At 35.7% G+C, this 14,790-nt stretch overlaps 1 protein-coding gene across 6 annotated transcripts in view; it reads left to right on the top strand.

Annotated features, from left to right (window-relative positions):
* The window catches only part of LOC111581945 (inactive dipeptidyl peptidase 10-like), an 82,591-nt gene that overhangs the window by 42,358 nt on the left and 25,443 nt on the right, over positions 1-14,790 (top strand). For all 6 annotated transcript variants that reach the window (XR_008600823.1, XR_008600824.1, XM_055008447.1 and 3 more), the window contains exons 5-12: positions 2,330-2,404; positions 5,529-5,581; positions 5,696-5,777; positions 7,536-7,656; positions 10,388-10,542; positions 12,229-12,326; positions 12,413-12,536; positions 13,667-13,705. Coding sequence is in view for 4 of the 6 variants with exons in the window: in XM_055008447.1 (XP_054864422.1) it covers positions 2,330-2,404; positions 5,529-5,581; positions 5,696-5,777; positions 7,536-7,656; positions 10,388-10,542; positions 12,229-12,326; positions 12,413-12,536; positions 13,667-13,705 (747 nt within the window). In the remaining 2 variants the exon portion in view is untranslated. The remainder of the gene's footprint in view (positions 1-2,329; positions 2,405-5,528; positions 5,582-5,695; positions 5,778-7,535; positions 7,657-10,387; positions 10,543-12,228; positions 12,327-12,412; positions 12,537-13,666; positions 13,706-14,790) is intronic.

Here is a 14,790-nt window from a genome sequence, read left to right on the forward strand (position 1 = left end):
GCAAAATAGTTAATTCGAAGCTTAAAAAAATATAACTAGTAAAGTTTGTGTGCAGCTAAGCTCACTTTACTGAGAGTTTAAGTGCATGAAAGCATAAAATCCACAAAAGATAACAGTCAGACAATAAACAGTCAGTATTTGGAACTTTTAAAACTTTTTTTGCATTTTAAAGAGCTACAAAATATTCAAAATCTTTTCATCTTGTGTGCACAAACTTTAAAAATCACACGCAAACTTCATAAAAAAACAAAAAAGCTTTCAGAACTAAAAGTTACAGGTACAATAAATGTTTGATTTTGCCTCCTGACCTTGCTGTTGTTGGATATTCACAGTGTTGAAGAAGCTCTGATTGGATCACTGCAGGAAACAACCTTTAACATTCATTCACCTGCAGAATCAGATTACAATAAGATCTCTATGAGGAGAGTTTGTTTCCTCACCTCAACTCCCCTGATTTGGTGAGAAAACTAAAATAAATCAACACTTATCATCTTCTTCTGCAGTTTCATTACTTCCAGGAGTATAAAATGATGTTGGTAGCTGCTATTCAGTAAAATCTGCTCAGGAATATTTATTATATTTATCATAATAAGTCCAAATTTAGCAGTTTTCTTTCTGATTGCACCATTTTAGTCCTCATATGAACCTTTTTTTTTTTTTTTTTAATTTATTTCATCTTTTAATGCATTTTACAGAATCACCCTGTGTTTTTGAAGCTTGTAGTTCTAGTGGTTATATAAGAGGATTTGTTTTGGATTTGTACCCACACGGTAAGCTTGTCAAACCATTCGAGCAAAATCAAAAAAAAAAAAAAAAAAAAAAGCAGAGGTGGCCTCTTGGTTTGGAAGTTTGACCCCCTCCAAAATTGCAAATGCCACCAGCTGCAGCAAACAAAAGTGAGCGTTCGCTGCCAGCTTTTAAAGGACGTTTTTCATATTACTGCACAAGAAAATAAAGCAAAAAGACACAGTGATGGGCACCAAACAGACACTTGAATCGAGAAATGTTGTTAGATTGTTGTTTTGTAAAATATCCGTTCACCAACCTGCCGTGGTTCCCTCGTGGTTTTATGGCCTTTTGCTGCCACACGAGCTTTTACCAGCTGCATTTATTTTGTCATGTTAGTTCACAGAAAAGGAAAATATCAACCCATTAAATATAAATCATATCATTTAAAGTTCCAATTCTTTCCTCTTAAAGCAAATATTTAACTCCTTGTTTATTTTTTTCAGTTTTTAAGAGCTTTTATAGATTTTGGCTCTTTATAATAACTTGATGCTGTTGTGAGTTTTTATAGAAATTTAGTTTTCCATATTGTTACGGTTTAAATGTTAACATAAATGCTAATTACAAGAGACAGCTGGTGATTACAATGAGTCTGATAGGAGATAATGCAGTTTTACTACTGAGATACAACATGTTTAAATGCTAACATATTGAACAAGATGTTGAACTTGCTAAGTGCTATACCAGCTAAACTGCAGCTGAGCAGCATTATTCATGTTAGCATAATGCTAATCTTAGCATACGTCTAAGTTTGGTTTGTATTTTCTCATGTCTTTCTGTTTTCTTATTCAGGTAGTATCTCTTTCTTCTGTATATCTTAGTTTTACTTCCTTTTTCTTTCTTTCCTTTAAAAAAATATAAATGCATGTTCAGCTTCTTTTTAAAATATGTTTGAAGCCTACAACTTAGTTAATGTAATATTATGCTATTTTAATGCCTGCTAAGTTCATTAGGCTACTCATATAAATAGCTAACAAGACTTTACTTTTTAATATATATTATATATATTATATGCTAGCTAACTTTATTAGGCTGCATATAATGCAAGCTAACATTTATTGTTACTTGTAATGGTAGCTCATATCATGAGGCTACTTACTACACTTAATGCAAGCTCACATTATTTTGCTACTTACAAAGCTTGCTAAAATTATTATGCTACTCATAATGCTAACTCACGTTATTACGCTAATTCTAATGCTACCTTGCATTATTTGACTACTATTTTTTTAATGTAGCATAATATTGTAGCTAACATTATTAGGCTACTTCTAACACTTGCTGACATTATCAGGGTGTTTATTTTTTAATTAGCCCAATATCTGCTACTATATATTTCACATTGTGTACTTTTGTTTTGTTAATTTGCATGTTTGCAAATTTATATAATATATCCACTTATGTAATTTATTGAGTTACATGTTATTAAATATTTATACAGTCTGAGTTTCTTTTGTTTGTGTCTTATTTGTGTGACAATATCTGAAAAGAAAAGTGTGAAATCTGTCATGGTTCAGTTATATGATTATTATTTTTTTGTTAGGTGGCTTTCAAGGTGGCAAAGTACTCGCTGTCTGCAGATCTGAAGTACGCGCTCTTCGCATACGACGTCAAACCGGTGAGTTACAGAGGAAAATACTTGAATCAAAAACAGCTGAACAGCATCACATAAACATACAACAGCTGGTGTTTTTTGATTTGCATCTTCACAACCACGCAGGCTGTGATTGGAGTTCATCCTCAGCGTTTCCAGCCTTTTGCTTTGTCTCCTGGCAGGCTGGCATTTACGCTGTGCAGTACACAAGAGTGTTGTCCTCACTCATCTACATGCACCAAACACACAAACTCACATGAACTGTGGCCTGCAGCTTCAGGCTTGGGTGTTTTTTTTTGTCCTTTTCTGTTCTCCGATGAGCACTTGGTTGTTTTTCTGTCTTAAAAGCAGCGAAAATTGGAACTGACATGAATTAGAATGATTGACTTTGATGCTTTGGATGATTTAAAGTTGGCGGCTGGACTGAGGGATGCACACAAACACACAGTTTATCTCCTGCTCCAAACAGATGTGGATTCATTAGCTGTGTTTCTACTTTTCTTTTTAGGCTACATGCATGCGTCTATCCTCATTCATTTTCACTTTGTGCCGCTCTGTATTTTGTGTGTTTTTCTGTCAGTCATCCTCAGAGAAGGCTTTCTATTGATTTTTAGATTTGTTTGCAAACAGATGGATCCAGGCTCGGGCTTAGAGACGCTGCAGCAGCTGATAAAACCAAAAGGAGGACGTCTGTGCGTCCTGCAATTTGTTCTGCGATGATTGACGTGTTAAAACCACGTCTTTGTTTAAGAGCTTCTCACAAAAAATACATCTTAAAAAAAAAAAAAAAAAAAACTCCTTCATGTGTAGGAACATCGATTTCCTTTATTTTTCTATTTTCCACACATTTCCCTCCTCTTTGACATATTCAGGCTTAATTGATTGAGCTCCGGTTTTATTTGTTGCTATGGCAACGTGACATCCCCCCTTTGAAGTACAAGTATCACTTATTGAGATTTCTTTGGTCGCTCTCGATTGAATTTCTCTCAGTTCGCGAAGGGAAATCACCTGTGCAAGATGCACAAAGCACAGTTCAATAAGCGGGGCAGAAGCTTTTCATAAATAGCAAATAAAACCGGCTGGATTTGTTTCAGAGGATGTACAATAAATCTGATTGCCTTGTGGAGCCATATAGATTATATTTATATATATATATATGTATGATATGTGCCCGACAGCAGAGAATGAAATAGGCTTTCTTTTGAGACAAATAACCTTTATTTCATGCAACTTTTAAGTGCAGGAAACAAAAAAAAATCAGCTCTGAGATGGATCAGGGTGACAGTGGGTGGTTCCTGGTTTGTAAAACTATCGAATTCAATCTCCTCCCTCATTAAGTATTTGAAGTTTTGAAATTCCCTCTTCAGCATTGAGAGGTTTTGAGGCGGTACTCGGACGTCTCCAGCTGCTTGTTCACAGTAAACATGCAGCATAAGGAAATTAGCATTATTCATTAGCTCCCTGGTTGGCTGGAGGTAGACCTGGACCTGGGGCTAGCTGGAGTAGGTGGTCACCATGAATATGCAAATGTTATGTAAATATCAACTAAAACCGGCTGCTGGAGGACATGGGGGAATTGAGCTGGAAGTAAAGGCAGATTTAGATAAATCTGAAGCGTTTTTGGCAACTAAAATTTCACATATGTTTGAAAAAGAATCAGGATTTACAAAAATGAGTCATAAAGGGCTGATATAGTGAAGAGAAAGTGGGTGTCACGCTAGTGTGTTGAATGTAAATGTGTCATTTTGGTGCACTTCCTGTTGTGACTGATGTTGAATGTCAGTTTCTTTCTGATTTGATTAATCTGCACGAAAATTAAATATTACAAGGGCACCCAGATAGCTCAACCGCTTGAGTGGGCGACTTATGAACCGGGGCTATAGTTCCCGACACAGTGGCCTGAGTTTGGTTCCCGCTCATAGCCCTTTACTGCAGGCCTTCCTCCAATTCTTCTCCCCACTTTCCTGTCTGCCTCTTCAGTGACCTATCAAAGCCGAAAAGGCCAAAAAAATATATAATTTAAAAAAAAACAACCCTTTTACGACTGTGATACTGACATCGAAAATGCTCTGTTCATAGAAAATAGACCATATATTATTATTATTAGGGATGCCCGATAATATCGGCCCACCGATATTATCGGCCCAATATTGGAATGAAAATGTAATATCGGTCAGTATCGTTATCGTTTTTCTTTTTTTGCCTATCATGACAACCAATAAAATAATATCTGGATTTCGCCGGCATTTACCGCACATCATCAAACTGCGTGGTGAAGCGGTGAAGGTTACTATAATTTGCAGTCTGAGTTTGCAAAAGCAGATATCTTATTTTCTTATTAGTTAGCTAGATTGTACCTCGACCCCCACCCACAAGCAAAAAAGTTCAGGGTGAGGATTATTTTTCACTTTCAGCCCTGCAAGTGTGGCTGCAGTAACAAACTTGATGTGCCTGACAAACAATATGTCTGTGGTTTGGAATTATTTCCAAGCCCACATATATCGGTATCGGTTGATATTGGAATCAGAAATTGAGAGTTGGACAATATCAGCATATCTGTTTTTGGCAAAAAAGCCAATATTGGACATCCCTAGATTTATATAAATGATTCATTTTCATCCAAGAAAGCAAAATGAATATTTCTTTAACTTTGCATTTACAACTGACAAACATGAAAATCAGGTTTGCACATTGAAAGTGAAATTTTTACACACAATATGACAACGTAATGTGCAATATTTCATTTTTCTGGTACAACATTTCAATTTTTATGTCGTTTGCACAACTCCCAGATGTAGACGGGAAGGTTCAATCTCAGTTTTCAACATTCTAACTGAAAAGTGGACTTGAAATGTGATTCGAAAACTAATTCTGTATCTGTTAAATTATTAGAAGTATAGTTAAACAACTGGCACATGCAGGGACGACATAATCAGATATTTGAATGAAATGAATGTGACATAGCACCATGTGTTATAGTTAAACAGCAGCAGAATAAAGTGCATTAAAGAGTTGCTCTGTGTGTCAGACTTTGAAAAAAGGGAAAGTTTTGGTTGTTTTCTTAACTCAGAGAGGATGACATTTCCACGAGGTATCAGTTATAGATGGATGTTTGCACTGTGTGATGGGTTTTACTGTCTCGTTGCAGATGTACAGATACTCGTACACGGCGTCTTACATCGTCTACAACATCTACACGAGGTGAGCCAGTTTGGATTTTCATCACTGTTTGCTCTCTGATGCGTTCAGAAACAGATGGTGGCTGGTGTATAAATATATATATATTTATATTTATATGTATGTGTGTGTTGCCAGGGAGGTTTGGGAGCTAAACCCTCCGGAGGTCCACAACGCCGTCCTCCAACATGCATCCTGGGGAAGACAAGGACAGCAGCTGGTGAGGCCGACTGTGTTTGTTTTTACAGTGTCTGATCCGTTCTCTCATTTTCTTTCCATCTCCTCATCATCCTTTTAGAAATTCATGCTGCATTGTGGCTCCGGAGGGATCGACTCCAATGATGTGATTGTTTTTAATGCAATATAGGCTCTGTTGACGTCCACGCTGTGCCTCGTCTGCCTGGTTTTGTCTGTATTTAATTCCACATTTTTACATTATATTACTCTCAGGTTGATTCCTCAGACTTATTAGTTGAGCCAAGAAAATACAGCCGACACAGGAGGTGCTTTTCTTAATAATTTCCCGACTTTACTTCTGCAAGAAGAGGTCTTGGCCGTTGTTTTCATTTTAATGCCTGTGTAAATACAGCACTTTAAGATACAGGCCAATAACTAAGTGTTCTTCCGTAATGCTACCTAATATTGTAAAAGGCTAAAAGTAAAATGAGAGTTTAAACTTTTAGCACAACGCCTCGGGTAACAGACAAACTAATCATTCATGACTGGAGGGCAAGCATATCCAGTTTATTCCAATATCTTTAACTGGAGACCAAACAAACAGTTTTTTTATTGCCTGCTATATATGGTTGTTTGTAAAAATGTGGAAAAATATTTTTGTTATAATGTTTAACTGAATCTAATATGCTTATTTCCAGCTCAGTTTTTAAATGAAGATACTTTTGCATTATTTACAGTTTTAAAAAATGCTTGTTAATATTATATGAACCTTTAATTAATCCTCTGTTTAAAGCCTCCTCCCTTAAAACGTTCTTCTGATTGGCCAGCGTCCGGAAGCCGCCACCCAGTGCTTGTGAGCTACACTGGCGGTACTTTGTGGTGTGCGGTGTCTCGAGCAGAGGATATGTATTCATTTAATAAATACAAAACATCAGTAGCATCTATAAATCTATAGTAAAGAGCAACTTGTTTTGCATGTAAACACACTGCAGAAAGAGACTTTGAGACGACAGAGAAAAGATCGGATTTTGTTATTATTAAATCTGAGACATATTATGAGATAGACTAGAAAACTGTGTTGGCCTTTGTGATTTAGTGCAAGTTAGAGCTGTATATGAGGAATAGGAAATTTTCTGTGATAATAAGACTCAAAGTGCAATCAAACAACTTGCGGAGTTCCCCAAGACTTGATCCTTGGGCCTCTTCTGTTCAGCCTCGTCTAGCACACATTATAGAAACAACAAGCTGAGTTGGAACATTAAACAAATAAGTGATAAACTGTGCCAATTTCCTCCAGGTAAACAAAGATATAAGTGAAAAAGCTGAATAAAGAGCAGACTGCTCCTAATACAGGGTATCCTATTTATTCGATGTTCACAGCATTTTTATGTCTATGGAAGGGTTGTATGTGCTACAGGTAATAGAATTGGCTGCTGCGCCTCTAAAATATTGAAGAGAGAGCTGTGGAAAATCTGTAACGGCAGGAGAAAACTGAATTGAAAAGGATATTGGTGAAGCTGCAGGATATGTCGGGCTGATCCTGTTTGTATTTGCAAATGCAAATATTAAAACACTGATGGAAGAGACAGAACAAACACTGCGTGGAGAGCTGAAGTGGGAGCTTTAATATAAAGAAAAAACGAATTCCCATCAGAGAGGAAATCAAAAAGAAAAACAAATCAAGTGGACAAATAAAAAAAAAAAGAAAAAGCAGCTTGACAGCAGAGAGGAGAAAAACAGCGGATAGAGGCGAAAACCAATGAAGTAAATTTGCATGTTTTGGTCTCGTCTTTCTCTTCAGATCTACATCTTTGAGAATAATATTTATTACCAGTCGGATGTGAGGAGTAACTCTCTGAGAATCACCTCCTCTGGGATGGAGGGAGTCATCTTCAATGGACTCACTGACTGGCTGAACGAAGGTGAGTTGTTTTTTAGAGGTATTTGGGTTTTTTTAGGAACTGAAAGATGCAGTTTTACACTTTAATGATACAAATAAACATGAATGGATGGATGTCAGTGTCACTTACACTGAGATTAAATTAGAGCAGACATTCATGGTCGTCAGAGAATGAATCTGACTGTTACAGTAACACGAGAGGTTGTTTAACACTTTGGTTTATGGCTTAATACCTGCAGAACCAATGGTATGATTCCATCTTAAATCAGCAGGTTTTTAGAACAATTTCATGCATGGTAGGCCCTCTGGGCTCCTGGACTTTAACCGAGAATTTGAACAAATGCATTTTTCAATGATTTACTGTAAAATATTATTTAGATTTTACTGTGCATGTGGAGATTTGTGTAAATAATTAGTGATTTTGTGTTTTTGTGTTTATGACGTGAAACATCTATTTCCTTGAATACATTTTGAACACCTTACAATCTGATTCTGGACAGAGAAAGCATCAATCTACCCTTTTAAATACAGTGAAAGTCTGAGCTACATAAAATAAATACAGATAAAAGTGTAATTCATGGCTCTTCCAAGTAAAAAAAAAAAGCTACAGTATTAATTTTATTAGATTTAGATGTATTTCATCTGCATAATTACTGTCTAAGTGTTTTTTTTACTGCATTGTCAAATTGCTAGCCTTTGTTATCTAAATTTAGATATATTTTCCATCTCCAGAAGTGTATATTTTTGCACTTGATCACTACTTTCTTCAACTTTTTTGGATTAAACACAAGAATCTGTGTTTCTTATGAATGTGGGATCAGAATAAAAAAATCCACAAACATTCAGCTCCATTTTTAGTAATGTAAGAGTGAGATTTTAAATCTTTTTTTTTTTCGTGTTGGTTGCACAACAAGAAGCCACAGCTTGTTATGAGATTACATGTTGATTATGAGGGTTTGGGTCTTTAAATGTGATTATTTTTGTATTCCAGATTCATCCCCTGTTGAGGACACTGCATTACATAAATGAATATTGAACCCTGTAATGATAGTTTAATCTGGTAGCAGAGGCCTCGGCTGCGAGTTTAATGAAACTATACTCATCTACTGTGTGAACAATACCGAATTTATACAGTTTTTTGTATAATAAGAGATCTTTAAAGTGGATAATTCATTATATATACATAGGAACATGGATGGTTGCACTAAATCTGCAATATGAGATGTGTTTTCTTGGCTCTTCTTGGCTGATTAAAGAGAACTGAACACATGCAGCGGCCATTTGTGACACTGACATATTTGCAGTTTGCATTGAAGCTGCACTGGCAAATTGCTTTTGGCTCACTGACCTCTTTTCACTCGTCTCTCCATAATAACATGCAAATTCCAGTAGCGGTAATGTAGAAAAACAAATTTTTGATGTATCTGTCAATATCCTGATGATGGTAGCTGGTGGAGATCTTCAGTTTGAGGAAAGTTTTCGAGGTTTTCTGCCTTTTTCAGCTGCCAGGTGGCAAACAGACCAACGCTGTGTGGTCTTTGGTTGAAGCTACAGTTTCAGGTTTCAGCATGAATCTTCTGGTTTTTCAAAGATTTGTCTTTGGTATTAAAAATGCAGCAGAGCAGACTAGACAAACTCGGCAGACTGGCGATGGAAAATCAACAACAAGCCTCGGCAATCCATTAAGTCGCTGTGTAAACATATTGAGTAATGTGCTGATGGTGTTTGCAGTTTGCACAGGGAGCAGTCTGGGAACATTAGAGTCACTGCGAGCTGCGTATTTAAGCTTTACTTTATACGGTAACCTTTACAATGGATATTTTCTGACAGTTAAAGAGCAGAGCAAGTTTCAGCAATAATATCAACAACCAGAAGCAGCATTTTTGTCATCAGATTGTTGCCTCATTTTGTTTTTTGGTACATTTTTAAATGAGAACTATGGAATAAAGTGAGAAAATGTCATCATTTTGATCTAAAATCTCAATATCGCTTCAAATACATGTATAGTTTTGAAGAAAAGTTTCCATAGCTAACAGAAAAGACCTCCTGTAGCAGTATAATAGTCAGTTTAGTGAAATATCTTGATTTTTAGTTTCACTTTGGTTGTTCTGTCACCGATATTCCTTCAACGACCATCAGAAAGTCAAAATTCCGATGATTTTTTTTGTTTTTTTTGGCAGTTTTTTTAAAAAGAGATTGTTGGGTTTTGAGTTCAGAATAATCTCCTGAAACATAAGCTAGAAATTACAATGTAATTTAGAACCAATTATTGGCAAATGGAGACACTTAGCCTAAAACGTAAGCTTTAGAAAATTAAAGTTGCTGCACAGCTACTCTTGAAAAAGCGGGAGGTTTTTCTACAGGTGTGTAAGCAAGCATTGCAATTTGAAGACAAAATGTTGAATTGATATAAATTTAGGTTTAAATTCCTGTATTAAATTAAACACCGCTTTTGGGAAAAACTTGTGGAATGACATTAAATTGACAGTTTCTAGTCAGTGTAATTGTGTTTTTGCCTTGTTTTTTTTAATTAGATTTGACATAAAATGTAGTATTGCAGAAAACTCAGTTGACAGCTTCCAGAAAAAGTGAAATGAAACCAACAACAAGCTCATTTTTTATTATAAATCTGACAAAATGAGCGTCGTATCATCATTGGAGCCTTGAGGATTATCAAGTCAGAGCAAGAAAAAAAGGGAAAATGAAGGCAGATAGAAAAACGTTTAGAGATGTTTTTGTGTTTGTCTTGTCAGAGGAGATTCTTCACTCACACTTGGCCCACTGGTGGTCACCTGACGGAGAAAGACTGGCTTTCCTCACCATCAATGACTCTCTGGTTCCCAACATGGCTTTGCCCCAGTTCACCGGCAGCACCTACCCCCGAGGCCTGCAGTACCCCTACCCAATGGTGAGCTGGATTCAACCAGTTTATTCCGTTTTCTTTACACTATTTATTCTACTTTATTAACCCTTTTATGCGCAGTGTGAGTCAGGAGATACCCATTTTCCATTTGATTTGGTTCACTTTTGACCCATGTTGCGCATCAAATGGACATGTTTTAGCCACTAGCGTCAACTAGCTGGTGAGCTAGCGTTAGCGAAATCTACATTACATGCCTTCTTTCTGTCTTGTATCTAAAAAAAAATCTATTTGGATGCTTCTTGTGTTTGTTAAATCACAAATAACAAAGAATACAGCATCTGAAACTAAACATAGTGGAGAAAAAATTCACAACAACATCATGTAATCAAGTGCTGCTAAAAGCTAGCTAGCCTAGCTTAGCGGACTAGCAATAACAGCCGCCCCTTCAGGCCCCGATTCTGGTGAGTACATCTGATTTAATTACACTGACTCTTTTTCTTTGCTCCTGTCACCTTTTTTAACTCACTGTGTGTTCATTTTCAACTGCAAAAAAGTCCTATATCTCTATGGAACCAGAACAACTATGACTAGAAGTAAAGAGAACTAAGACGCCATAAAAAAGACAACTATGACTAGAAGTAAAGAGAACTAAGACACCATAAAAAAGGCAGTAAAAATGTTGCACTTCTTTGTTATTTTACAAAAAGTGAAAAAATAAAGATGGAATAAACATGTTCAGGATTTTTCAAGGTGTTACCAATACTGGAAAAGAAATGGAGACTCCACATGCTTTAGGTATTAAACTGTTAATATTTAATTTCACAGAAACTCTCCACATCAATTTTAGAAATATGTTTCGTCATGCTTAATGTATCCTGCAACAACTGGCTCCTCTGTTTTTACAAAATTAACAAAAAAAAAAAAAAAAAGGAATCGACTCCATTTTTCCAGTTACTCATAGGTGTGAAAAATAATGGCTCTACATACTCTACATATTTGATTTTTTAAAAAACATTTTTCCTCTAATGTCTCCTCTCTGCTCTGTAAACACAGCCCACAGTTTGTCAAACTTTATTGATTTTTACCTTGTTAAATCAGCTACAATCAAGACCCAACAATTTTATTATTTATAGAGATTAACCTGACACTGTTTTTAGCTTTGTTTGTATTTGTATTTAATTATTTTGTAGTATTTTATTATGATATTAGATTTTTTTTAATGACACTGGAGAGGAACTAAATAAATGTAAAAAAAACCCACTCAAATTGTAATCAGAATTGTATAAAATTAGCTTTTCTTGGCTCAGACAGTCAGTTTGATAAAAATCAGGACATATTACAATTCTTTTTAACCATTACATAAACAAAAATATCATGTATGATTGAATAAATCAAACCGCAATCAGCAAAGGTTGTTTGAAACGGCATAAAACTTACATATTTCACATCAACACAATTAAATCTGTGAAATAAGAATGTTTTATATTTAAAACTCTGTACAATATTAATTTCCCTACATACGTAATAATCTGTGCATTGCCAACATTTCTACTCACTGTCATTGTTTTTCAATATCTAGATATGTGCAGGATTGTTAGTTTCCACATGTAGAGGAAAAAGATTTTTATTTCTCACTGATGTTCCTGTGTTTGTGCACTATCCTGCTGTATTACTGCAGGTTTCCCCGCTGTGGGATTAATAAAGACTTAAATATATCTTTCCTCCCGTCAGGCTGGTCAGACGAACCCTGCGGTGAAGCTGTCGGTGGTCAACGTGTTCGGTGGGACTCACACTCAGGAGCTGCAGCCTCCCGATCAGCTCAGACTCAGGTGAAGACGCACAATGACGCACAAAAACACGCAAAAAAAGACTCAAAATTGCTGATGTCACTGTCCTGTCTGCGCCTCCTCTGCAGGGATTTCTACGTCACCATGGTGAAGTGGATCAGCGACACTCATCTCGCTGTGAGGTGGATCAACCGGCCACAAAACGCCTCGCTGCTAACCGTGTGCGACGCCACCATCGGAGCCTGTCTTCAGGTGGTGGATTCGATTTAATTTGCTGCCCTTCATACGTACAAACGTCTGCAGTCTATCAGAGAAAATGTTTCATAACTGTAGCTCTAGTTTCTAAACCAAAACACAATTGGAGAGAGTCCTGCGGAGGAACTTCCTGGTCATTTTTGAGCGTGTCCAATAGGTTTGCAGCACTAACAGGCATCTCTATTATTTTGTCCACCCCACTTCTATCAATAGAAACATCTTGCTGTATAATCAAAGCATTAAACCAAAGAAATCCTTTGTACCATTAGATATAAAAGCACTAATAAACCATTTTATAATTGAATTAAGCATTTTATTTGTGTATACTCAGGTTTATATTTTGGTAGTGGGAGTTTTAAATGACCTTTAATTAACAGAAAGTGCATTTAGCTGTAACGATAACTTTAAAAACAAATTTATTTTAATGCAAACCAACAGCAGCACTGACAAACTTTTAATTCTACATATTTGTAGCTCAGAAGTTGCTCATTTATTTGATATTAAGAATCTCTTCTCTTCCAAGAAGAGCGCAAATTAACAGACATAACAAAACAACAAAACAATTTAAATACAATTTACATGCAGATTAATAGAATCAAAGTATCATAAAGTCACAATTGAATCTAAACCTTTCGTTAAACCTTTTAGAAATGGCTGTAATACAGACATAAAACAATAATTTTACAATGATTTGAGTCTTTAATAATGATAATGTGTTAATAAGCAGCTTGTTTTACATGTACACACACTGCATTGCACAAAGGGATTAAAGGTATTTATTTCATTTCCTGTCTTCCTGCATGGCCTAACAGTGTAAAAATTAAAATTCTGAGTAAATACATGTAATAACTCAGACAACAAACTCCAACCAACTGCATCTATGGGTGTGGGCATCAAAACAAAGCAAAATAATAGAAAACAGAATGTTTTCAGTTTGTTGAAGTCACATTTATATAATAAATGTACTAAATCAGGCACCCATACCTTCATACAACACGATAAAACAAAGTAGAATGATTCTTTTAACCACTTAATGTGCTTTTTTAACCTTTTGTGCATCTGATTAACTTCCACAATGCATGTACTGATGCTAACTGTTGTATTTTACTTCCTGTTCTTTCATTCAGAGACACGAGGACTCTTCAGACACTTGGCTGCCCAGACAGGTAAACCTGAATACACAACAGCACAGCATAAAATCACAGGACTTTAAAGTGACAAGTCTCAGCTTTAACTTGGAAAAATATCAAAAAAAAAGATATGTGTGAGTTGTTGCAACCAAATCTATTTAAGAGCAGCTGGACACAGTTCATTTGTTTCGTGCTTGGAAAGCTTCCAGTGTGAATTAAATAAAGCAGATTTGCAAAGAAAATTTACTCATTGAATGTGGTTGGCGTGATCTCCCAAGGTTGTGCGATCATTTCTATTACTGTGCTTTAAAAAATGCCTTTTCAATTTTTGTTTAAAGACCTGAAACTGTTAATTTGTCAAGAAGAAAGAGGCGAAAAGATGATAACTCAGAATTATCACTGAGCAGGATGCTGATCTTAACCCTCTGATCTCCAAAACCCAGCTGCAGGTTGGAAAGATGGGTTATTTTTATTAAAAATTATGAAAATTACACAATGTAACAGCCAGAAACTGTAAACATAGAAAAGACCAACTATTGTGTCATGTCTCGTTTGAATGGTTGATGACTGGTTTTGTGTCTCGTTTTTCTTGCTTTATGTCTTGTTTTACTCAATTTGTGTCTCATTTATGTCATTTTGTTGCTTTTTTTGACAGTTTTGTCTCCATTACTGTAAAAAATGGCTATATATATATATATATATATATATATATATATATATATATATATATATATATATATATATATATATATATATATATATGTATGTTTACTGTTTTTGAGCCATGCTGCATTTATTTAATTGATCCAGTGAATTTTATTTATCTCTGTCTCTCATTCACTGCCTGCAGGTCACCTGAAAACTGTATGAATTTTCGTCACGTGACTGTTTGCCACAGCTGAGTCATGAATGGCTTCTGAATTGCACCGACAAGTTCAGAATTTTCTGTTTTTTTTTTTTTTTTTTTACAAAATTTGTTTAGAGCAAATGCTTTATTTCTGTCGAATAACATCATTTTGATCATGTATCACAATTTTGAGCTGGAATTAGGTTACCTTTTCCGATAGTATCACGCACTGCACATGATTTGTCCAAGAACTATTCTGTTTTTGTAGTTCATG

The sequence above is a fragment of the Amphiprion ocellaris genome, chromosome 24 (genome assembly GCF_022539595.1).
Source record: "Amphiprion ocellaris isolate individual 3 ecotype Okinawa chromosome 24, ASM2253959v1, whole genome shotgun sequence".
Taxonomy (NCBI): Eukaryota; Metazoa; Chordata; class Actinopteri; family Pomacentridae; genus Amphiprion; species Amphiprion ocellaris.